At 43.0% G+C, this 25,180-nt stretch overlaps 1 protein-coding gene across 7 annotated transcripts in view; it reads left to right on the top strand.

The window, feature by feature from the left end:
* The window catches only part of LOC102463931 (putative E3 ubiquitin-protein ligase HERC3), a 109,574-nt gene that overhangs the window by 69,989 nt on the left and 14,405 nt on the right, over positions 1-25,180 (top strand). For all 7 annotated transcript variants that reach the window (XM_075929572.2, XM_075929573.2, XM_075929569.2 and 4 more), the window contains 11 exons: positions 6,234-6,345; positions 7,243-7,432; positions 10,002-10,165; positions 10,727-10,840; positions 13,497-13,520; positions 13,607-13,696; positions 17,558-17,728; positions 18,517-18,660; positions 20,130-20,296; positions 21,523-21,589; positions 23,369-23,451. In XM_075929572.2, coding sequence (XP_075785687.2) covers positions 6,234-6,345; positions 7,243-7,432; positions 10,002-10,165; positions 10,727-10,840; positions 13,497-13,520; positions 13,607-13,696; positions 17,558-17,728; positions 18,517-18,660; positions 20,130-20,296; positions 21,523-21,589; positions 23,369-23,451 — 1,326 coding nt within the window. The remainder of the gene's footprint in view (positions 1-6,233; positions 6,346-7,242; positions 7,433-10,001; positions 10,166-10,726; positions 10,841-13,496; positions 13,521-13,606; positions 13,697-17,557; positions 17,729-18,516; positions 18,661-20,129; positions 20,297-21,522; positions 21,590-23,368; positions 23,452-25,180) is intronic.

Here is a 25,180-nt window from a genome sequence, read left to right as displayed (position 1 = left end):
TTACGATGCCACCCCTCGTTTCTTCCAAAGGTTAACTCAACTTTCCACATCAATAAGCCCATAGTCTTTCATACGTTTCACCCTAAACCTCACTCCACTCCAGAACATGCATGTTTGCACACCCTGGATGTCAGGAGGGCGTTGGCTTTTTATTTGGACAGAACGCGTCCCTTCCGGAAATCACAACTCCTATTGTTGTCAGTCGCAACACGATCTAAAGGTCAACAATTGTCATCTCAGCGTATTTCATCACATACCATGAACTGCATCACCTGCTGTTACGGTCTTCGAAATAAGCTCTTGCCCTGTAAGCCATGGGCGCATTCGACCAGGGCTATGGCCACTTCCACAGCCTTCCTGAAAGACGCTTCTCTGCGCGACATTTGCTGTGCAGCGACCTGGTCTTCCATGTCTACATTCACCAGACACTACGCTCTTGAACGTATCACGGCAGCAGATGCAGCAGTGGCTCAGGCAGTGCTCTCTTCCATGCACAGAAAATTCTGAAGCACGACACTAGCATTGGGCTACTGCTTCATACTCACCTGTAGTGGAGCACCCATGGGGACACTACTCGAAGAAGAAGAAGAAATTGTTACTCATTGTGTGCAGTAACATCTGTTCTTCGAGATGTGTGTCCCCATGGGTGTGCCACGACCCGCCTTCCTCCCTGCTTTGGAACTCTTACGATTATGTTTTTCAGATGTTCCGGCTAGGAGGAACTGGCGATAGACCGCGCTGCGCAGAAAGGGCACAAACAGCGCGAGGCGGCTTCTGCACATGTGCAGTCCACCGGGGGCTACTGCTGGCTAAAACTCTCTGGATTGCAGTGCTGGGACAAGCCCGACACCTGTAGTGGAGCACCCACGGGGGGACACATCTCGAAGAACAGATGTTACTGCACAGGATGTGTAACAATTTCATCATTCAACAAGTCCAGCTTCCTGTTCAAAGATCAACATCCTTCAAATGGCCAAAAGCACCTCCACATCATTCTGTACCTGCTCAGCCTGTTATTGCACTGCTCCTTGCTGCTGTCAATGCTCCCTGTGTATGGTTTCATGAGCCATAGCATTAAAGGTCTGCAAGGATCACAGTGGGCATTTCCACTTCTTCCACAATGATCTGGGAAGAAAGTCTCTATTTTCAGCTTTCTGAATAGACGGGTGTCCCAAAAGAGGATATCCGTGCACTTTTCTGGACCAACCTGCATTAATGTCCATTGTGGAAGAAAACAGTGTTCTCACTCTGCATTTATAAGCAACAAGTAGCCAGAGGCAGTTTTATTATGAGCTGCAGCAAGGGAAAAACTGGTTCGGACAGAGGGGTAAGGCTCCCCCCCCCCCCCGGGCAGATCTTTGAATACAAGCAATTATGAAGCAGTTTATATACTGTCTATTAAATATAATAACAATAACAATTAGTCTCCTTCCCATTACAAACACCAGTGGCTAACAGTTATTTTAGTTCCACCCAGATGCTCCTTATCTCAAGGTCCCTGCCAGAGTCAGAATTCTATCCTTATCTCCGGATGGAGGCGAGAGGCAAAGGCAGCATCTAATTACGGATCTCGCATTGTCAGGCCACAGACTTAGCCTGACTCTTGCTCTCTTGTTAACAAGACCAAGATGGCTGCACACAAATTCCCTTATTCCCTTTTCCTGCCTCCACACCATGAAATGTCCACTGTGATTCACACATGTCTGCAGAACTGTGGAGAAATACCTCTTGCGGTTAATGTATATGGAGACTAGGGCGGTCTGGTGTCAGAATTGAAATGTGCTTGCCATCTATCACCCCTCCTCTGTTTGGGAAGCCCATCTGTTCAAAGCCATCCACAATTTCATGTACATTGCCCAATGTCACAGTTTTTCAAAGAGGGATGTGATTGATTGAACCTGCACCCTTCCATCAGCATCAAGTCCAATGGTTGACCTTCCCACTCTGAAATGATGGGTGATTGAATGAAAGCTGTCTGGAGTAGTCAGCTTCTACATTGCAATCGCCATGTGCTTCTCCACCAATAGGGCAGCTCTCTATGATTCTATGACTCATTTGCTTGTCCTTGCACTGCAGGATGGGGGTTAACTCAGCACACAGTCCCTTGAAAGTGGCTTTTCTCCTCTGAAACTTCTGCAGCCACTGCTTGTCATCCCAGACTTGCATGATGATGTGATCTCACCACTCGGTTTGTTTCCTGAGCCTAAAAGCAATGTTCCACTAGGGTCCACCTTTTCATGAATGCCACAAGAAATCTTGTGTTGTATATAGGCTGAGGAGGCAGAGCATACAGCACTGAAGCTGTTGAAAGATGGCACCAAAAATGCGGATGGAATTGAAGGTGTTGCTGGGATGTGAAGCAATGCACGATGGGGCTTTGGGACAGGACCAAGGATGACCTGCACCTCCCCACAATCCTTAGCAGCAGAAGAGGAAGAAGTGCTTGGGGGGATAGTGGCTCAGAATGCACCGCTCCAAAAGGTGCTGCAAGTGCTGTGAGTGTGGTCACACTAATGCACCAGCAATTGACTGTGGACACCCAATAGTGTTTTTGCTGCTGTGCTCCATGACTGCCAGCGCTTTACATCTGCTAGTGTAGACGTGGCCTAAGTTACAACAATCACACATTTTCAGTTCCTCACACTAACAGCAGGAACCCCAGTGACTTCCAGAGAATGGATGAGGTTTGTAGGATATGGGAGTAAAGAAAGGAATTTCCTTATTTTTAATCTTGTTGCAGTATAGAAATATGCACAGAACTGTGCCCAATGAACAGCTTTGAGAAGGACCCCCACCCTCAAGGAATTTGAAGATATTGTACTGTTAAGTACAACCTGTAGTAGAAACAGATTTTTAAAAAAGAGCCTGAGGTAATGGATTAGAAATCAGGGACTGATTGAAAGGTAAATGGGTTTCAAGGTCAGAGCTGGCAGGCCGTGGGACTGGGGTACTAAAAACAGTATTTCAGGTGGCCACAGCTCCAGTCCCAGCATGTGGTCCCACCCCGGGAGTAGCTGGGGCCAGGGCTGTGTGACAGCATCAGGGACCGGGACCACGGTATTAAAAATAGCACCCCAGCCCAGGCTCCAGCCCCCCGCAAACTGGGCAGCTGCCACCACATTGAAGACAGAAGGTGAGGGAAGAGGGAGGAGGGAGACCTAAAGGGAAAGTGGGGTGATAAGATAAAGGGGCTTGTCCAGGGGGGAGGAGGAAGAGAAAAGGGCCAAGGCAGGAGAAGAAAGGGGCAGGCACCAAGGGGCAGGGTGGAGGAGCAACAAATGCCAGGGGGCCAAGAGAAGACAATGAGGGGAAAGGGCAGGAGTGAGGAAGGAAGGGAAAGTATCAATAGGGGTGCGAGAAAGGAGGGGACAGGGTGATGCTGGGAGAGAAAAGGAGATTGTGGGAGTGAAGCAGAAGGGCAGACACAGGGAGGGACAGTGGGAGAAAGAGGAAGGAAGAAGAGGGGAGGAGTGGTGCTGGAAGAAGAGGGGTTGAAAGGAGGGGGGTGGGCATGAGAAAGGCAGGGGATGAGCAAGTCGTGTGAGGGTGCAGAGGGGCATGAGGAGAACTGGGGCAGAGAGTGCTGAGGGGGTGGGCACCAGGGTTAAAGAGGGCAAGGAGGGCAGGAGCAGTAAGGGAAGGAGGCGGCACCGGGAGAGTACAGGGGGTAAGGCAAGGTGCAGGTGCTAGGGGGATTGTGCTTACAGCATTTGTAACACAAAATAACACAGAAATGTTCAACCAAAGGCTTTGCAGCTAAGAACATGGAGTTAGTGATCAGACAGCAGTTTTCTGTAGCTCAGAACCACCAAGGTAAATGGTTGCATAATGTACAGAAATGTTACTCAATATGTATTTTAAATAAAAGAGGACCATGAAAGTTCTTGCTCTACAAGGACCTTTGTCCGTTTTAATCTCTATATATACAAAAAGGTAGAGAAAATATTTTTCTCTGAATTCTTTGAATGTCTTTGTTAGAGGACATAAAATGAAGTAAATACCATAATACATCACTCTTTTTACATAATTTACTTTAAAACAATTTGTTTAAAATAACAGCTTTCAGAACCAGATCCAAAGTCCAATGAAGTTAGTGGAAAGATTCTCATTAACTTCAAGGAGTTTCAAAACAGACCCTTAAGTGTCCTTTTTTTCTTGTCTGATTGATTTAATTTAAATCTGCAAGAAATTCATTAAACCCATCCAGCATCTGCTTAACTTTACACAAATTCCTTTTATAACCTTTTCATGTAAATACACAGTTCTTTACTTTGAGTTGATCACTTGAAATGATAGTCAAGTACCTGCACACTCTTGCATAAAGCAAATAATTTTATTTGTCACCTTTGTTATACATTATTTTTATTAATAGACATTCAAGCTTTGAAGAATGCTTATGAGTGGATCAAATCAGACAAGGGAAATCTGCACTTGATTAATCAGAGAGCTTTAGCTCTGATTTATATGTCTTGTGTGCAGAACAAGCTTTCTATGAAACTACTTTTTCTAAGTTGGCTATTTATCTGTATTAAAAAGAACCATCTAGAATTATATTAGATTTACTCACCTCAGAATAAAAATAAAGAGCCTGAAAGAGTTTTCACAGAGGGAAAACTGTTGCTTGCCATTTTAACCAGATTGACCATTCTCTCAATGACCTTAAATGACCATTCTCTTAATGACATGCATATTGCTTCAAAGAGAAGCCTCAGAACTGTCATTCATGTTTAAATTTGACACTTTACATATGGGCCTTAACAAATATGCTAATGTCAGGTTCGATGTCAGGACGGCGGTCGGTTTCTAGCGGAGTGCCCCAAGGTTCGGTTCTAGGACAGGTTTTGTTCAATAGCTTTATTAATGACCTGGATGAGGGGATGGATTGCACCCTCAGCAAGTTTGCGAATGACACTAAGCTAGGGGGAGAGGTAGATACGCTTGAGGGCAGAGATAGGGTCCAGAGTGACTTAGACAAATTGGAGGATTGGGCCATAAGAAATCTGATGAGGTTCAACAAGGACAAGTGCAGAGTTCTGCACTTGGGACGGAAGAATCCCAAGCATAGTTACAAGCTGGGGACCAACCAGTTAAGTAGTAGTTCTACAGAAAAGGACCTGGGGATCACAGTGGATGAGAAGCTGGATATGAGTCAACAGTGTGCCTTGTAGCCAAGAAGGCTAGTGGCATATTAGGGTGCATTAAGAGGAGCATTGCCAGCAGATCCAGAGATGTCATTATTCCCCTTTATTCGGCTTTGGTGAGGCCACATCTGGAGTATTGTGTCCAGTTCTGGGCCCCCCCACTACAAAAAGTATGTGGGCGCATTGGAGAGGGTCCAGCGGAGGGCAACCAAAATGATTAGGGGGCTGGAGCATATGACTTATGAGGAGAGGCTGAGGGAGTTGGGTCTGTTTAGTCTGCAGAAGCGAAGAGTGAGGGGGGATTTGATAGCAGCCTTCAACTTCCTGAAGTGAGGTTCCAAAGAGGATGGAGAGAGGCTGTTCTCAGTAGTGACAGATGGCAGAACAAGGAGCAATGGTCTCAAGTTGTGGTGGGAGAGGTCCAGGTTGGATATTAGGAAAAACTATTTCACTTGAAGGGTAGTGAAGTACCTGGAATGGGTTACCTAGGGAAGTAGTGGAGTCTCCATCCCTAGAGGTGTTTATGTCTCAGCTTGACAAAGCCCTGGCTGGGTTGATTTAGTTGGGATTGGTCCTGCCTAGAGCAGGGGGCTGGACTTGATGACCTTCTGAGGTCCCTTCCAGCTCTATGATTCTGTGATAATTATCTCACACATTACAAAGATAGCTTCCCCAATTATCACTCCTAATATCATTACCTCACAGACACTAACCTCCTCCCCTCACTCCCCCTTTGTTCTAAAATCTGATTTGTCAATTTTATGTGTTCACTTTTTTTTGATTGTATCACTTTGGTATATATATAGTCGTGCCAATTTTCTTCCACAAATTGATCTGAGGAAGTGGGTCTGGCCCACAAAAGCTCATCACCTAATAAACCATCTTGTTAGTCTTTAAAGTGTTGCATAGTCCTGTCTTTTGTTTCAATAAAATAAATAATATATCTTGCACTATTATATTTAGCTGAAGATTCTAAGTTTTGTAAATCTTATCTCTCTGTCTATAGACCCATTTCCCCATTGGTGCACTTTACTTGTATATCTTGTATCTTTCTTATACTCATATGTGTTTGGGGCTTGTTTTTGGTTTTAGAATCGATGAACATTTTAAAACCAGCCCCAAAATCCCAGGAATTGACCTGAATTCCACCAGAACGTTCTTTGAGAAGCTAATGAACTCCCAGCATTCCATCCTGCTAGACCAGGTATAAAGGTGTTATATAAGTGTATTAAAAATAACTGCTTCATAGTCCTTTCAGAAGGGTGTGTGTGTGTGTGTGTGTGTGTGTGTGTGTGTGTGTGTGTGTGTGTGTGTGTGTGTGTGAATGTTAAATATGTGAGTTGGTTTTTACTGAAAACTGCGGGTTAGATCCTAAACTGGTGTGCATCAACATAAAATCCAGTAATCTCAATAGAGCTACTCAGATTTTCACAAGATGACAATTTGTCCATGATATTGTTTTTAAAAAGGGGTTGCTGTGTGTGTGTGTGTGTGTGAGAGAGAGAGAGAGAGAGAGAGAGAGAATCTTAGAAAAGGTTTAATAGTAGAGCGCTGTAATTAGGACTTTATTACTTCACAGAACTTTTAGTAGCACATTTTGAAATGTCACATAGAAACGAACCTAGAGGAGGGTTTTGGAAAGTGGAGTGACAAATAGCTCACTTAAACCCCCAATACTCTAATAATAAAGTAACAAAAATAAATAGAACAAGGGTTCAGGTCTGCAATAAGGGTTTTTAGCATCCATGTCAGATTTAAATGCACAAAATCTTAAACACTGGATTAAATGTTACCTTTTTCCTCTTGCTGCCCTTGACTCCCAGAGTCCACTCTGCAGTGTGAGCAGATAGCAATGTCAGCCTGGATTTTCCAGCTTCACAAAGTACATTCTTGCTTTTGTGGGTTATCTTCAGACCCTTAACCATGTGGAAGCTCCCGTAGCAGGGTAAAAAAGAGCTGGGAATGAGACTTGTGCCAGAGATTGTGAGCATGTATGTGTGGTGCACACAGTTTTATAGATGAATACTGAGCCAGCCAAGCCTCTTATTGTTCTTTTGGGATGTATGCTGAGTTGCTGCCTTTTGTCATTTTTTCCCCTCAGATCTTAAAGAGTTTTGAAAGCTTTTTGATTCCTCAGCTATCTAGCTCCCCACCAGATGTTGAGGCAATGAGAATCTACCTGATTCTCCCTGAATTCCCCCTGTTTCAAGACTCGAAGCATTACATAACGTTAACACTTCCTCTGGCGATGGCCATTCTGCGACTCGATACCAACCCCAGCAAAGTATTAGGTAAGGGATCAGCATCATAGGTGTACCTTGTTCTGTGTCATGCCTTTACTACCAGTTTGGAACACTAGAGCGGGGGAGAAGAGTCATTCACAAAACACAGATTTAGGACTTCAAGGCTATGTCTACACTCGCGGCTTCTTGCACGAGAAATATGAAAATGAGGCTAAGTGTGGAATGTCGCCGAGCCTCATTTGCTTACCTAATGAGCCACCATTTTTGCAGAAGAGGCTCTTGCACCAGAAGGAGCTGTCTATACTGCTCCTTCTTGCGCAAGAAAAACCCTCTCGCGCAATGATGTTATTCCTGAAAATAATCAGCGTAACAGCATTGTGCAAGAGGGTTTTTCTTGCGCAAGAAGGGGCAGTGTAGACAGCTCCTTCTGACGCAAGAGCCTCTTCTGCAAAAATGGTTGCTCATTAGGTCTGCAAAAATGGTGGCTCATTAGGTATGTAAGTGGGGCTTGGCAATATTCCTCGCTTAGCCTCATTTGCATATTTCTCGTGCAAGAAGCCGCAAGTGTAGACATAGCCCAAAAGTGCTCCGTCTTGGCTTAACTCTTCTGTTGAGCTAGCACTGGCTTCATTGATAGGCCAGTACTGAGTGCTACTCATGATGCTCCATTGATGGCTGGTTTGAGATTCAAACACTTGATCCTTACTCTCTTTTTTCTTAGAGACCTTAATACCAGCCGTGCCTCATCCATGAAACAATGTCTATAGAAATCCTAGTTTCTTGCACTGTATAGAAGACTGAAAGAATTGGGTTTGTTTAGTTTAGAAAAGAAAAGACTAAGAGGGCACATTATAGTAGTTTTCAAGTATCTAAAAGGTGGTCACAGAGAGGAGGGAGAAAAATTGCTCTCCTTGGCCTCTGAGGATAGGACAAGAAGCAATGAGCTTAAACTACAGCAAAGGAGGTTTAGGTTGGACATTAGGAAAATCTTCCTGCCTGTCAGGGTGGTTAAACACTGGAATAAATTGCCTATGGAGGTTGTGGAATCTCCATCACTGACACTATTTAAGAGCAGGTTAGACAGACACCTATCAGGGATGATCTACACAAGCTCATTGTGAGGGAGGGACTGGATTCGACCTCTCAAGGCCCCTTCCAGTTCTATGATTCTGTAGATCTGTACAGGGTGCTTATACTCCTAGCTATTTTTTAAAATACTGAAACCTCCATGGGAGTAAATCCCCAAATAATGGCTTATTCCCAATGTTTGAAGTTAGTGGCTGAATTCCAGATGCTATTTTGTTTTTCACAAAATTTAAAGGCAGGCTGGTTCTAGGGGTTGTGGCCTGTGTTGCAAGCAGAGCAATACTAGAAGCTGAGAGGCAGTGTCGCTGTAGAGGGTAGGCTGGGGTTATTGCATTTGACTAGGGAAGATCTCCCCTTCTAAATAAGGAGTATGGGCAGAACTTTAACACTGATGGGATTTTCAGAGGTCATTGGGAGAGAGGCACAGCCTGCAGGCAAAATGGAGTGAGAGGGGCTAGGCTAGGCAGAGGGATGGATGGATGCATACAGAGAGAGGAGCGAGCAGTTCTCCTTCGTTTAAGAAGGAACAATGGGTTTTCAGCAAGAATCCTGCAAAAGTCAATGTGGGCTCAACCACTGCTCGGGATGAGGCTGCTGACAAGCAAATTGGTCATTGCTGAGAGGGGAAATAGGAGTGGAGGGAAGAGAAAACATTCCCTAAGTGGTCGTGGGATTCAAACCTCTGCTTAGCTGACTCCTAATCCAATTGCCTATGAGCATCATAGGAGGGGAGTAAAGAGAGAGCTTGAGAAAAACATTAATGAGCTGTTTTTAGTTGTAGCCGATCTGATCTGAAGGAAGTGATGGTGTCATTCCAATTTGGTAACATTTTATACCTGCTTTGTACTTGTCTTGCAGAAATATAAATGACTACACTCCGGCTATGGTGAACTTGAATCCAGATCGCGGTGTATAATTTCATGAATAGAACTGTATTGTTTAAGGATGGAGTTGGGACATGGGAGTTATTCTGGACCTAAATGGTGTTGTCTTTGTTGCCCATCTTGACTCAAGGGTGTGATGCTTATGCTGTCTCGTGTTTTGGACAGGTCATGCAACAGCCACTCTGGAAGTGGGTTAGCTTATTGGCAATCATTGGAGTATTGGATTATGGTTGTAATTTGCCCTTCAGACTTCAGGACATGTGGCTAGTGAATAGGAATACAAATTATGACCAAGGTGGTGTGGGGAAACTTCCAGAAGCTCTGCTGCGTAAAGGAGTCCTTGCTTACAATCTTACAATCTTTACTTCACAATATATATATATATATATATATATATATATATATATATATAAAAATATATGTATATGTATGTATGTATGTGTATATATATATATATATATATATGTATATATTATTGCTTGTGTCAGTTTTTCAGAGCTTCTTTTAAGGAAACTATGGAGCCCATCTTTAAAATAGAGAAAGAAGGTACCATATATTGTATTATAATATATCTTCACAGATTCCATCACTATAATGCCTACTATAGCAAGTGCTCTAACAAGAATATTTATTTTATTTTCCTCTAGATAACTGGTGGTCTCAAGTATGCCCAAGATATTTCCTGAGGTTAGTAAACCTCTATAAAGGCACCGTAATTTATCTCCTGAATGGAAGAAAAACATTATTAATCCCTGTCCTGTTCAGTAGTTACATTACAGCTGCTCTCAGACTGCTAGAGAAACTACACAAGGTAAGAGGCAAGCATGTGTATTTTGGAATGCTGCACTGGCAGCATTTCTTTTCCATACCAATTCTTCTAGCCATGTTGTAAGGCCAGGGCAGTTGCAACCCGGGATACTAATTCACAAGCCCTAGGATGAGGAACCATGTTATCTGCCAGAGCCATTTTTAATTGCAGCCAAGGAAAGGGCTAGAGTGCTGGCACTTAAACTGAACTTGAGGCTACATTTTTTACATTCATAGAACATTGAAGCAATTCAATAAATAGCTATGCTTCAGTAAATACCTCAAGCAGTGGCAAAGCACGTGGAATGCTGTGCGTGTGCGCGCGCGCACACAAACACAATTTTTATTGTATTTTAGCTTATTTCCATGTTCCACAAATTTATTGGATGCAAGCTAAAATCTTTTCTGATGCTCTCATTGGATCTAATCCTGCAAGCTGCTTTATGGAGGCAGTTTTGAGCATGCAGGTGGACCCCTCCTCAATGAAGAAAAAGAGCTTGTGTAATTTAAAAGGGGGGAAATGTGCATATCCCCTAAAATTAAAAAAAAATGTTTTCTTAATCAGGTGAATCTGAAGATTAAACATGTGGAATATGACAAGTTTTATATCCCAGAGATTTCCAATTTGGTGGATATTCAAGAAGACTATCTTATGTGGTTCTTGCAACAAGCAGGAATGGTAAGGTGTTTTTAGTGAGTTATGAAATTGCTATCCATCTTCACCACATCAGTGCTATCTATACATTTATAGTGCTATCTAGGATTCTATTATTTTTATTGGCTTTAGTATATTTTCACTTGAAAAAACGTTTCTTTAGAAAAAGATTTAACATTGTAGTCTGATTCTCAGTGGGTCAGTATTGCTGTAGTTGACCAGCTTTCAGAATGGGAAGAAAATACTACGTGTAGTTCAGATGACATACCTATAGAACATGCTGACTTACACCTGTATATAATCACCCTTTCAAAAGGATAAGTAAAACTTTAAATGGCAAAGTTAAAGATCATCAAAAGAAAGGACCCAAGGCAGAACGGAATAATCAGGCTGACTTAGAAGCTAAATAGAGAACATTAAGTGCACCCTGCTGGCAACCCCCAAAACAAAATGTTGTAACAAAGATTCAAACAAAAGCGCCGGAGAGTACAGACGAAAGAGTGTTGCATTGTAGAACAAAGATCTGTCTCTGAAATCTCTCTTTAAAAGGGCTAGTGATGGAGGAGAAATGAAATTATATATCTTACACATGATCAAGGGGAGCCATCAAGGCTCAGCAGTTGAAAGTCTGTTGGAAATGGACTGATGGCCTTGTGTAAAATCTGATATTGACCAATATGCCAGAAATTTCATGCACTGCTGGCAACGCAGATTAGGAGAGAAGCAAGACTCCCTTAAAATCCCAAAGGATATATGATGGATGGTTCAAGTCAATTATACCACACAGATGAAATAAATACCTCTTGGTAATAGTGGCTATTTTCACAAAATGGATCAAAGGTTTCCCTCCCCTGGCCTGGCCCTGCTACAGTTGCCATTGCTACATAAAGGCACTTCTTACTTGGCTTCAAGCTGCTGCAGTGAGAGAGGGATGGGAGTAGTCCTCTTTCCCTGGGGCAGCCTGCACCCCGAAATCCTCATCCCTGGCCCCACCATATAGCCTGAGTCCCCAGCTGGAGCCCTCACCCCGCACATCCCAACCCTCTGCCCTCGCTCTGAGCCCCCTCCCACACTCCAAACACCAAAACCCCTCCACTGCACTCCCACACACTTCGTGTCAAACATCACCTCCATACTGGTGCACATATAAATTCTGCAAATGAAGAGTTAGAGGGAATGCTGGACCTTACCCAATTAGTATGAGAGCTCTATGGAATCAAGGGTAAACGGCCTGCTTATTAGAGGTGGAGGGCTGCAAGAAATTAGAAGCAGCTGATAGGTAGATTGGGGCCAACTGACTGCACTTCAGGCCTGCTGGAGGCCTTTAAATTCTCCCAGTTAGAAGGTGGGGGTGAGAGTGAGAGAACGGAAGGAGAGGTAGAAGAGAGAAGGAGAACAAGGGTTTGAGACAAAATACTAGAAGTTATAGAGCTAGACATAGCAGGGAAGGAGTTCCAGAAGGAGTGGTTGAGCTCTGTACCCCAGAAACCAGCTGCAAGTCCCACCCCTGAGAAAGAGGGAAGAATGCCAGCCCAAACATGGCAGTGTGGATGCTCTCTTGCTCAAGAAAGCTTTGATGGCCATTTTAACCGTAAGGGCTTCTTGCGCAAGAAATTCATGTTGCCTGACTACACTTCTCTCTTGTGGAAGAGCTGTTGCGCAAAAGGGCTTATTCCTTGTGGGGAGAGGAATAACTCTTCTGAAAGAAGCCCTGTTTTACAACTCTATACTGTAAATTTACTTGCGCAAGAACGCTCGTGTAGTGTAGGCAGCAGGCAAGTTTTTGTGCAAGAATAGCTGTTCTTGCACAAGAAGCTGCCAGGGTAGACATACCCTAAGGCTACGTCTACACTGGCCCCTTTTCCGGAAGGGGCATGTAAATTTCATGAGTCGTCATAGGGAAATCCGCGGGGGATTTAAATATCCCCCGCGGCATTTAAATAAAAATGTCCGCCGCTTTTTTCCGTCTTTTAAAAAAGCCGGAAAAGAGCGTCTACACTGGCCCCGATCCTCCGGAAAAAGTGCCCTTTTCCGGAGGGTCTTATTCCTACTTCAAAGTAGGCACTTTTTCCGGAGGATCGGGGCCAGTGTAGACGCTCTTTTCCGGCTTTTTTAAAAGCCGGAAAAAAGCGGCGGACATTTTTATTTAAATGCCGCGGGGGATATTTAAATCCCCCGCGGATTTCCCTACGACGACTGGTGAAATTTACATGCCCCTTCTGGAAAAGGGGCCAGTGAGAACGTAGCCTTAATAGTAAAACCTAATACATTTATTGAAAAGTGGATTAAAGGAATATATATGTTAAATGAAAATTGTAGCATTTGGTAGTTGACTGAACTTAAAAGTTGTGGGCTTAGTATTTATTTGTGTGAAATGCTTCATCTCTAGCTTTACTAGTGGGACTATTAAGAAGTTAATAAGGTATATTTTGTTGATTTCTTGGAGTGAAATTCACCCATTAATTGAGACCTACCTGACATAAAAGCTTTGACGTGGCCCTCTGCTCAGAAGTGAAAATGATTGTGAGTCTTTTCCTACAAGAGGAAGAAACTGGAGTTTTCATCTGAGAAGATACAGGTTTAAAGGAACTGGATCTCCTCTGACCTAGTCCATTTGAAAAAGCACGTCATGGAATATGAAACCAGAAGAATTAATTTTTGTCTTTATCTCTTTCCACAGAAAGTGAGACCATCTATTATGCAGGTAGGTTAAAAAAAAAAAAATCTTTAGTTTGAGACTTGGACAAGCACTTGCAGATAAGAACTAAAAATTTCTTTTCTCCCTTGTAGGATGCAGTAACCCTCTGTTCTTATCCTTTTATCTTCGATGCTCAAGCCAAGACCAAAATGTTACAGACGGATGCTGAATTGCAGATGCAGGTAGCCAGCTCTCCTCTCTTTCATTGTGCCTATCCCTAGTCGTCTTTCCTGCCTTCTTCCACATATTTAGGTGACATTTGCTAATAGTTTATACTTGGGCAGGATTTCATTATTTGTGTAGTTGTGTGCCGTCTGGCAACTATTAAGTTTCTGAAGTCTGTCTTACTGATGGATTTCACTGAGGCACTGCTAGAACCCTTACAGCACAATAATTCTTTATGTAAATAAAGATATTTCATTAGGAGAGGTTCACTGTGATCAGAATTGTGTTTTGCACCTTGCAATACAGGCAGTCCCCGGGTTACGTACAAGATAGGGACTGTAGGTTTGTTCTTAAGTTGAATCTGTATGTAAGTCGGAACTGGCGTCCAGATTCAGCCGCTGCTGAAACTGATCAGTTTCAACAGCGGCTGAATCTGGACGCCAGTTCTGACTTACATACAGATTCAACTTAAGAAACCCAGGCATCCCCAAGTCAGCTGCTGCTGAAACTGATCAGCGGCTGATTCCAGGAAGCCCGGGGCAGGGGCTTCCTGTAGTCAGCCACTGGTCAGTTTCAGCAGCAGCTGACTTGGGGACGCCTGGGGCAGAGCAGCTGGGGTGCTGCTGGGTTGGTCCAGTAGCGCCGCCGCTCCTCGGCGCTACTGGACCAACCCAGCAGCACCCAAGCTGCTCTGCCCCAGGCGTCCTGATTCAGCCGCTGCTGAATCTGACCAGCAGTGGCTGAATCAGGATGCCTGGGGCAGAACAGCTGGGGTGCTGCCCGGTTGGTCCAGTAGCGCCCATAAGTCGGATCCGCGTAACTCGGGGACTGCCTGTACATTGAGCAATGTGGGATTTTCATTATGTTCCACTAAATGGATGACATCAAATATGGCTTCTTTCTGGAAATCCTGGTATCGATTGACTGATTCTCAAAAATCTTAGTGATGTTCTGTCCCCTATGCCCTTGACCACAGTGAATGAGATCAAGCACCAAATCTGCACTGAATTTGTAGCCAGTGTTAACATCTGATGGCCTTCAACATAAACACACTTATGTGCTATAGAGAATGGAATCCAGATCTCTAGTGGAGGATGGTGGCTAATAGTTGGTCAGATATAATACATCTCTCCAGTAGATGTAAGCGATGCCACATTTTAGTTAGCACATTAGAGTGCTTTCTTTTGTTGTTTGTGAATGTAAAAATGGTGGATGTCAACAACAATGGGGTCATTTCCTTCAACATTCACCATGGCAGGTGGAACTAATTAGTAATTAGTCACCAGTTAAAATGTAGCACAGGTTGCCAATGTCCAAAAGTCATAGAATCATAGAGCTCGAAGAGACCTCAGAAGGTCATCAAGTCCAGCCCCCTGCCCAAGGCAGGACTAATCCCAACTAAATCAACCCAGCCAGAGCTTTGTCAAGCCAAGACGTAAAAACCTCTAGGGATGGAGATTCTACCACTTCCCTAGGTAACCCATTCCAGAGCTTCACCACCCTCCTAGTAAAATACTTTTTCCTAATATCCAACCTAGACCACTGCTCCTTGTTCTGCCATCTGTCATTACTGTGAACAGCCTTTCTCCATCCTCTTTGGAACCTCCCTTCTGAAAGTTAAAGGCTGCTATCAAATCCCCCCTCACTCGTCTCTTCTGCAGACTAAACAAATGCAAATCCCTCAGCCTCTCCTCATAGGTCATATACTCCAGCCCCCTAATCATTTTGGTCACCCTCCGCTGGACCTTCTCCAATGCGTCCACATCCTTCCTGTAGTTGGGGGCCCAGAACTGGACACAGTACTCCAGATGTGGCCTCACCAGAGTCGAATAAAGAGGGATAATCACTTGTCTGGATCTGTTGGCAATGCTCCTCTTAATGCACCCTAATATGCCATTGGCCTTCTTGGCTACAAGGGCACACTGTTGACTCATATCCAGTTTCTCATCCACTGTAATCCGCAGGTCCTTTTCTGCAGAACTGCTACTTAGCCATCCCTCATCCAGGTCATTAATAAAAACGTTGAACAAAATTGGTCCAAGAACAGATCCTTGGGGCACTAAGCTAGAAACCAACTGCCAACCTGGCATCGAGCTGTTGATCACTACCAGTTGGGCCTGACAGTCTAGCCAGCTTTCTATCCATCGTACAGTCCATTTATCCAATCCATATTCCCTTAACTTGCAAGAATATTGTGGGAGACCATATCAAAATCTTTGCTAAAGTCAAGGTATATCACATCCACTGACTTTCCCATATCCACAGAGCCAGTTACCTCATCATAGAAGCTAATCAGATTGGTCAGGCATGACTTGCTCTTCGTGAACCCATGCTGACTATTCCTGATCATTTTTCCCTCTTCCAAGTGCCTCAACATTGATTCCTTGAGGATCCCCTCCATGATTTTTCTGGTTACTGAGGTAAGACCAGACTATAGTTCCCTGGATTGTCCTTCTTCCCTTTTTTAAAGTTGGGCACTACATTTGCCCTTTTCCAATCAACTGGGATCTCTCCCCATCGCCACGACTTTTCAAAGAAAATGGCCAAAGGCTCCTCAATGACATTTGTCTGAGTACCCTTGGATGCATTAAATCTAGACCCATGGATTTGTGTATGTTTAGTTTTTCTAAATAGTTCCTAACCTGTTCTTTCCCCACCAAGGGCTGTCCACCCTCTTCCCATATTGCGTCACATAGTGCATTTGTCTGGGAGCTGACCTTGTCCGTGAAGACAGAGGCAAAGAAAGCATTGAGTACTTCAGCTTTCTCCACATCATCTGTCACTAGGTTACCTCCCTCATCCAATAAGGGCCCCATACCCTCTCTGATCACCCTCTTCTTGCTAACATGCCTGTAGAAACCTTTCTTGTTACCCTTCACATCCCTTACTAGTCGCAATTCCTATTTGCGCTTTTGCCTTCCTGATAATTCCCCTGCATTCTCGAGCTATACAAGTTGTTACCATCTGATGGCTGTTATGCGGACTGTGTACAAAGAGAGTGCCTAATTTTGTAAGTGACAGGTTCCTACACAGTTAAAAACTGCCACCACAGTTGTCACTAGTGGTGGCTCTAGTGACAACTGGTGGATCATTGAAATACAAAGAAACCTGGCACCAGTCACCCACTCTCACCCCACACAAGGTAAGCCCTTTGCAACCTCAGCACCCAATCACAAGGCAAGTCCACGACCCCCTCCTTTGACAGCCACTAACAATAACTCAGATCCTCTCTCTCACTCACACAATGCACTTGCATGTTGGTGTACAGACAACTGCTGTATTTTCAACAGTTTTGATCTGTCATTGATTGACTATGACAGGGGAACACTGCAACATCTTTGACCAAAAACTTTTAGCATTACATGTGTATTAGCAGTGTATTATGATGATAATGCAAATCTTTAGACCCACATTAAAAAAACCTTAGCAGATTACATTATTTTTTTGTAAACTGGGAAAGCTATTGAAAATCAGCCAGGCTGGTTCAAATACCAGTCAGGTAGTTACTCAACTTGTGGAGGGACTAAAAGTTGAATGCTCCACAGAGACTAAACTACCACCTCACTCCTTGAGGAAGTCTTTCTAAGTCATGATTGAGACACGTTGTTTGGTTAACATAGGAGCAGCTTGAATTGCAGTTTCCTATGTTGCATCTGTTCTGTATATTGAAGACTTCAGCCTCCTAAGAGGCAGTTTATTTATGAATACATACTGTTGTGAAGAGAGAGGGTTGTTGCTGTTGTAACAAGAGGGAAGGAAAGAATACCAAGGACTGGTTACAAACTGGTAGGTGGTGGTGGAGGTATGGCTGTCTCCACTCACCAGTGCCACGATAGCCTGTTTTTTTTAGTTTTTCTCTTTTTTGTGTTGTTTTATAGGTGGCAATCAATGGAGCAAATTTGCAAAATGTTTTCATGCTTCTCACTCTGGAGCCTCTGCTGGCCAAAAGCCCTTTCCTAGTTCTTCATGTCCGCAGGAGCAACCTGGTTGGCGATGCTTTGAGGGAGCTGAGCATTCATTCAGATATTGATTTGAAGAAGCCTCTGAAGGTATGATCCCTTCAGTAGTTTTTCCCCTAATCTTCCTTATTTTCCTTGTTTCCTTTTCCTTTGTCTTGCAAAAAAATGCCCCCTCAATCCCTGCTACACACACAGTGAACTCAAAATAAGGTATGCTGACTCCTCCTTGGCTATAACGAGTAGCAAGGTATTATCCAGCCAAGGAGGGGATGAGTCAGCATGCTTCCTCATCAGCAGGCTTTATTGGGACTGGTTGACTCTGTGTGCTCTCCTTCTTCATTGTAAAAAAACCAAATAAAGGAAGCCACAGGAAGGGGTTTGGCATCTACTGTGGAGGACTCCATTTTGTGGCTATTATCTGGGTGTGGATGGTGAGTTGGGAGTAGGGTGTGAGACCAAAGCAAAAACAAACTCCAGAACAAGTATCTTGTTTTTACACAGATTGTTCAGTGTCTTTTTGCCATTTTGAAGAAAGAACTAAATAATGAGTGGGTTCTATGTCTGAGAAGCCCCACAATTCAACAGCTGCTAGTATCAGTCCCCCTAACACCTCTGAATAGAGAACTGTTCTTCTACTTGTGGGGAGGGCCTGTGCTGTTGCCCACAGGGAAGCTGATTATTTATTGAATTATCCAATTAAAAATAAAAGTTGTCTTAGTACTTCGCTTCCTTACACACACAAAGCACTGAAACAGACCTGTTGTTGAAGTTGTTTTTGTATGTCTCAGTTATTAATTTGCATGACCTATGGTTAAAGCTGATGCTTCTAATCTACAGTTACATTTGGCATCCTGATCAGTTCTTTGTTTTCATGGCAGGTGATCTTTGATGGGGAGGAGGCTGTTGACGCTGGAGGAGTCACAAAAGAATTCTTTCTCTTGTTGCTAAAAGAACTCTTGAATCCCATTTATGGAATGTTCACCTTCTATCCCGAATCAAACCTGCTGTGGTTTTCAGATATGGTGAGTCTTGTGAGAGCACACGTGCTACAATGAAGTTAGTGAGAAAAAATAAGCTGCTTCTCATTTTTTTTCCCCCATGATGCAAGAAAGGTCATCTCTCCTCCTCTGGTGAAAATTAATTTAGGACCATTAACTTCAGTAGACCTATGCCAGTTAGTCCTATTTGTCTAGTATTAATCCATTAGACAAAAATGTATAAAATCTTAGTTGGTGGTTAATAATGAAAGTGAAAATAGATTCTTTTTACTGTTAACACTGAGAATTTAGGCTGTTGTAATTGATAAGGGTAGAACAATTGAATGGTGTGTATTAATTGCTTAATTTTATATTTTAACATCTTAGCTATAAACTTGATGTAGAAAATCAGAGACTTCTAGCCATAAGGACTTCAAATTTCTGCTCTTTGTATAATTGCAATCAGTACACTACAGTATCTCATTAATGCTGTTTAATGTGCAATGCCAGGAAGCCATGATATAATTATTATAACAACAAAGTTATTCTGACTTACTTACCTCTGCAGATGGTATTTTGAGTAGTGTGGAATGAATGTCAGTATTATTCAGGAGATGCTTCACTCTCTTCTTAGCTAGCAAAATTGAAAATTACTTTAGTGGATAGTGTACTGAAAGGCTAAGAATAATTGTAGTTTAAATGTGAAAATATTTTGTTCATATGGTTGCGAGGTTTGTGCATCACTGTTGTCACTGATGCACACATCTTTAACTAAACAGCAATGAAGAAGGACATGAAACACCTCACTAGTTGCCTGTAAGCTCCTGAATAACCGTTTTCTTATGCATGACTTTTAAATGAAAATAGGCTAGTTTGTTTGGCTTGAAACAGTGACTTACAGTATTAGGAATGGAAACATTGTGGCCTTGGGAACCTGGCTTTTTTTTTGGGGGGGGGGGGGGTCCAACTTGAGGGATGTACAAATGGTATAATAGATTAAAAGTAACTTTGATATTTGAAATTTGTCTGTAACAGTGTAAAGCGGTGATTCTGCTGCTAAGGCTTCAAACCCTTCCAGTCTGTGTGGATTAGGTATTCTTTTCACAGGGAGCTCATGGCAGGATTGGAGCCTACAAGTGATATTTTTACATCTGTTCCTCTCCAGTATCTAGGGCCAGTTCTTTAAGAATAACATTATAAATAATGATTTACAGTACCATTTACTGTGCAGGAGGTGTTATCCAAACAATCAAAGAGGACAGTCTTGGCCCTAAGATGCTGACAGTTGAGGGCCAGATGTTCATAGGAGCTTAGCTTCCATTTTGGCAATTAACTGAAATGGCTGTGTTTTCAGAAATACTCCATATCTCTAGGGGAGCTGCTTGGGGGCTGAAAACCTGGGTCCAAATTGTGTTGCTCCAATGTATGTATATTTGCAGGGGGAATATATATTTGTGTACATTAAGCTGCACAATTAATTTTGTTCTAATTGTGACTTCTCTTTGTGTTTGAAGTGTTTTGTAGAGCACAACTGGTTTCACTTGATTGGCATAGTATGTGGACTTGCTATATATAACTTCACTGTGGTAGACCTCCATTTCCCGTTGGCCCTGTACAAAAAGTTGTTGAATGTGAAGCCCTGCTTAGAAGACTTAAAGGAGCTGTCTCCTACAGAAGGAAGGTATAACGCTGAAGAACTATTTAGGCTACTGTTCTGTTCCGACTTCTTGCGGGAACTGGGAGGAGAAAGTGCTTGTTAGAGGACAACATATATGAAACAGGTTAATAACTGGTTAATATTAGTTAAATAAATGACCTGTTGTCTTGATCAGGTAGTTGATTCTAGGTGCCCTGTTCCACCAAAGTGCTTAGTTCTAAGCACGTGAGGAGTCCCATTGAAATCAGTATGCCCTCTCACATGCATAAGAGGCTGGCTGAATCAGGACCAGAGTGGAGTAGAATCATGGGGGGGAGGAGGCTGCTTGTCTTTTTGCACTTCACTGTTGTCCAGTGGCGACATAGGGATGTGGTGGAATGTATGTGGGGGTTTAGAAAGATCTGGGTTCTCGTTCCAACTCAGTTGCTGGCCTGCCTGGGGACCTTGGACAAGTGACATTGCCTCTCTTGGCCTCTGTTACCCCATTTTTGGTCTGACTCATCTGTTTAGTCTGTAAATTCTCTATAATATAAGCTTTGCCATCTGTCCATTGCCTGGCCCAATAGGGCTCTGATCTCTGTCAAAGCCTCTGTGAGCAACCGTGATGATAACTGGCTAGAAAGACAGTCAGATGTTAAGAAGAAAAGGCTTCTCTTGAGATGTAGACACTGAAGAGTTGCTTCTCCTGCCTTGTTTTTTTCCTAGCTCCTAGCAGGTTGTGAGTGTCATGTTACATGAGATTCTTGAATGGATTATCATCTGCTATCAGTTACTATGTGATCTTTTTTTTTTTAGCTCCGAGTTTTTAAACAAGATTTGATGGGGTACAGGGAGGGGCTGGAAAGATACAGGAGTCCTGCAGCCACATTTTGGGAGACATCAATAGGACTCTAAAAAATAGGGCTATAGTGTGTGTCTTCCCCCTTTCCTCTGCCTTTTCTGCAGCCCTCATGCCTATCTTGTCATCCTCCAGAGCTAAAAATGGAATGCTTTTTTGCAAACACTGGACCACTCAACAGGATTCCTGTTCTCGTCAGCCACGGACTAGACTGAGTATTAGTAGTATGACATTTAGTAGTCGACCTCCTTTAGGCAGCCTAGAGTTTATCTTTGTCTTAGCCTGCTACTCTGACTTAATGTTATGCATTTTCACTGCTGGGGTTTCTTCCTTTAAACTTGAAACACAGATAGTACTGCTTCTTGGATGTCTGATTTGTCTTTTTCTCCTCCCTCCCCTACCTCTCTTGCAGGAGTCTTCAGCAGCTTTTAGATTATCCTGGGGATGATGTAGAAGAAACATTCTGCCTGACCTTTACAGTGAGGAGAATTAATAATGTTTGTCATTTATATGATTTGTTCTGTGGGTGCGTGGACCCAAACAAGCCCATAAAATGTGTGCTGCGTATTGTAGAAATATTAAAAATCCTCACAGGTATTCTGCTGTTACTGTGTATATAGATCCAACTCCCATTTTCAGAAATGACTTAGGCACTCAGGAGTCTGTTTCTGGGAGTGACTCTCAGTGAGATGTAAGTGCCAAAATCCCTTTTGAAAATGGGGTTTTGGCTATGAAGTCAGTTGGCTGCTTTTGAAAATGTTACCCCATCTCAGTCTTTTTTTTTCCTTCTCATAGACTCCTAGGGTCAGAAGGGATCGTGATTATACCTTCTGTCCTCTTGAATATTTCTGTCATTCTGTTTTTAGTAAAAAGTGCAGATTCCTTTTGTGTCTTCAAACATTTACAGTGAACAATATTATTATTATGATTGTGTCAAACCTTCTTTGAGTCAGAACACTGAAGTACATGACTAGAACATTGGTTTTGGCAGACTGAAATAGTGAGGCCCCAAAAGATTGTTTCCCAGTTTATAAATGCAATTGATAGCCTTTGCAGTGGGATAGAAATGGTTATGGTTCACTGGCAGGCCTCTGGCTGAGATGGTCTGAGTTGGATCAGGATATTCTGGGTAGGCCCTAACTTTACAGGTAGGCACTTATCAACTTCCTGTTTATATGGAGGTGTGTCAGAGGTTGAGGTGGATGCATTAGTGCAACATCTGAGCATGCCTGTTGTTAAAGAGAAGGCATGAAAGCTTGTTTCTTAAAGGGTAGTAATTAGAGTTGATATGGCTAGATTCTGGGATGGATATTGTGAAGAAACCTTACCTACCTTACTGTGCTCTGAGAAGGCTAGACTTTTGTGTTGTTTGATAAAAGGAGAACTTTTAAAATAAAGCTTCAGAGGGGTAGCCAAGTTAGTCTGTAACTAGAAAGGCTTAAAAAACAACACCTTAAAGACTTTAAAGTGCTATTCGACTATTTGTTGTTTTTTAAGCTTTAAAATAAAAGCTGTCTTATAGACCTTATCTCTAGAGCTAACCAGTTCTGGGTCTAAACACAGGTTTGTTCTACAATTCAGGGTGAGGTCATATAGCACTGATCATCACATCCACCTAAAAATGAACAGTTAAAATAGCCTTGTATAACTTTACCCAAGCTCTCTTATGCTTGGTTTCAGGTAAAAAGGAATTCTTTCATGCTTTGAAATGGATTCATAATTTTGCCCAAAAGGTCTGAAGGAGATCTGTTTTGTGGCTCATTTGTGCTGGCTGGCTAAAAATGTGGCCCTTGACATTTTAATTGAAAGACTTCAAAATAATGCAGTTATGTATGGCATTCTGACTTTGTCTGCTAATCTACTATGTGAGTAGATTAATTGAGCATCCTGTGTTATCATTATTGAAAGAAGATTTTGTTAAGCATTGGTTAAATGTAGTTTTTGGAGGGTATCCGTCTCTTCTTTTTCAGCGTGACAGTATAGCTTGGTTGTCTTCCAGGTTTGCATTTGGCCTTGATTGCAAATTGTTGTCTAAGGAGCAAGTGTTGTCTATGAAAAATTATTTACGAACAGCAGGGTATCTGTTTTTTTTTTTCTTTCTAACTTACCTTGTCTGTTTTTCCTGCCTCCTTTGTTCACCCTTTGTTTGTCAGTAGCTGCACAGTTTATCTGGAATGAATGAAAGAACCTTTCGTCCATTCCTCAAGCTTGTGTGGTGACACACAGAGTATAAAAACAACCTTTTTTTAATAACATAGATATGCAGAGAAAGTTATGGCGTGACAGAGCAGAAAAAGCTAATACCCGAAGGAGACAAAATTGCGGTGCAAAAGGACAATAGGTGAGTTACTATAATTGAGCAGCAATGGCAACTGAAAATTGCTTTTTTGGTGCTGCCTATGGGTAGGGCTATACAATAATGAACTGAGGCAGGAGATAGATGGGTCAAAATAGGGGAAATATTGGGCTACAGTTTCAAAAGATGAGACCCATTTATAGTGTTCCCTCTAACATTTTCTATGCTTGGGCGGGACAAGTAGGCATTCTAGGGATGGAGTGTGGGCAGGATCAGGGAACTTTTATCTGTGGACTGTGCCTTCTCACACATAGCATACCAGCCACCCATGCAGATGCATGTTTCAAAGAGCTTGCAAATAAGGTTTCATCCTATAAAAGAACTAGCATCACATCTGGTACTTGCTTCTTCTGATTCATAAAAGTCAGAACTTTACCACAAAGATCCGGCCTTAATTCAATACAATTTGCCATGTATTAATTTGTAACACAGGATTTTAAAAAATCATTAATATCAGAGTTTTAGATATTTGCAACTCTCCAAAAAATTCTGTTTAAAAGAATCGTTTTCTTTCTTGCCTTAAGCCATTAAAACCTATGTAAACATTGTTTGAAATGTAATCATACAAATGCCCTGGCCCCCCTCCCCCCCACCCCCATGCTGCCTGCTTTCCCTCCCTCCCTTCAACCTAGCCAGAGAGGATTGCCATCTGGATCACAGCAAGTGAGTTGGGGGAAACCTCAACAAACTCCCCCCCAACTTGCACAGATGCCAGCACCCACCCACTCCCCCCCATCTACCGCTGTTCAATCTGCTCCCTCCAGCCTAGCTGGGGGCTAGGATAAAGTCCTCCTTCTCAGACTTGCAGGCACCAGCTGTGTAGCTTGGAGTTAGGACCAGATGAACAGCACAAACTCTCCAGCCCTCCCCCACTTCACCCTAGGACATGGCACAAACTCTCCACTTCCACCTCACCCCAGTGCCAGCATCCCCCACCTTTTTCCACCTATTCCATACAGTCAGCTTCTCCCCCACTCCTTCCTAGCTCAGGAGAAGAGAATGCTGGTTTTCTGCTTCTACCTTCTCTCCTGGCACATTCCGGACTCTCCAAACTCCCCTCCCCTGACTCCTCCCATCCAGTCACTCCCTCCTTTTTCTCCTCTCCCCAAATGCCCTTAGTCTACAACTTTTGCCCTCGCCACTTATTCCCTCCTTCCCATCTCCTCTCCCTACCTGCTCTCTGAGCTCCTCCATCTGAATTAGGCAGCTCTGTTGAAAGCTGCTCAGCTGTCCCTGTCCCTAGTCAGTCAGATAAGTTCCCGCCTTCATGGGAGCTCTGAGCCTCTGAGTGGAGTGCAATAAATCGCTGTGCGGCCACATAGCTGCACAGCTTACAAAGAAGTTAGCCCATTTCGGCATCTAAACGTGTGACCTGATTTTCAAAAGAGCTTAACTTCCTACTCTCCCATTGGTAAAAGTCTGGTGTATGTCCCTCACCTGCACTCTCACTATAAGGCCCAGTCTATCACTTAAGTCCTTAATGCATCTGATAATCTCCAATTGCAACTGATTATGGGGGAAACCAAATCTGAAAACTTGCGTAAAGATTGGAATAGAAGACACAGACATCAATACAAACAGCCCTTTCTATACCTGAACCAAAGATGAAACTTAAAATCCTCCGATCCAGTGTGGAGAGATTCTTTGCCATTCTCTTTGGTATGAACATAGACACTGCATGCCTGCACAAGAGAGAAATAATTGCACCAAACAT

This window comes from Pelodiscus sinensis, chromosome 4 (assembly GCF_052426305.1).
Source record: "Pelodiscus sinensis isolate ZL-2025 chromosome 4, ASM5242630v1, whole genome shotgun sequence".
In the NCBI taxonomy this organism is placed as follows: Eukaryota; Metazoa; Chordata; order Testudines; family Trionychidae; genus Pelodiscus; species Pelodiscus sinensis.
The sequence above is the reverse complement of the archived record's forward strand: the minus strand, read 5'-3'. Positions and strand labels throughout refer to the sequence as shown.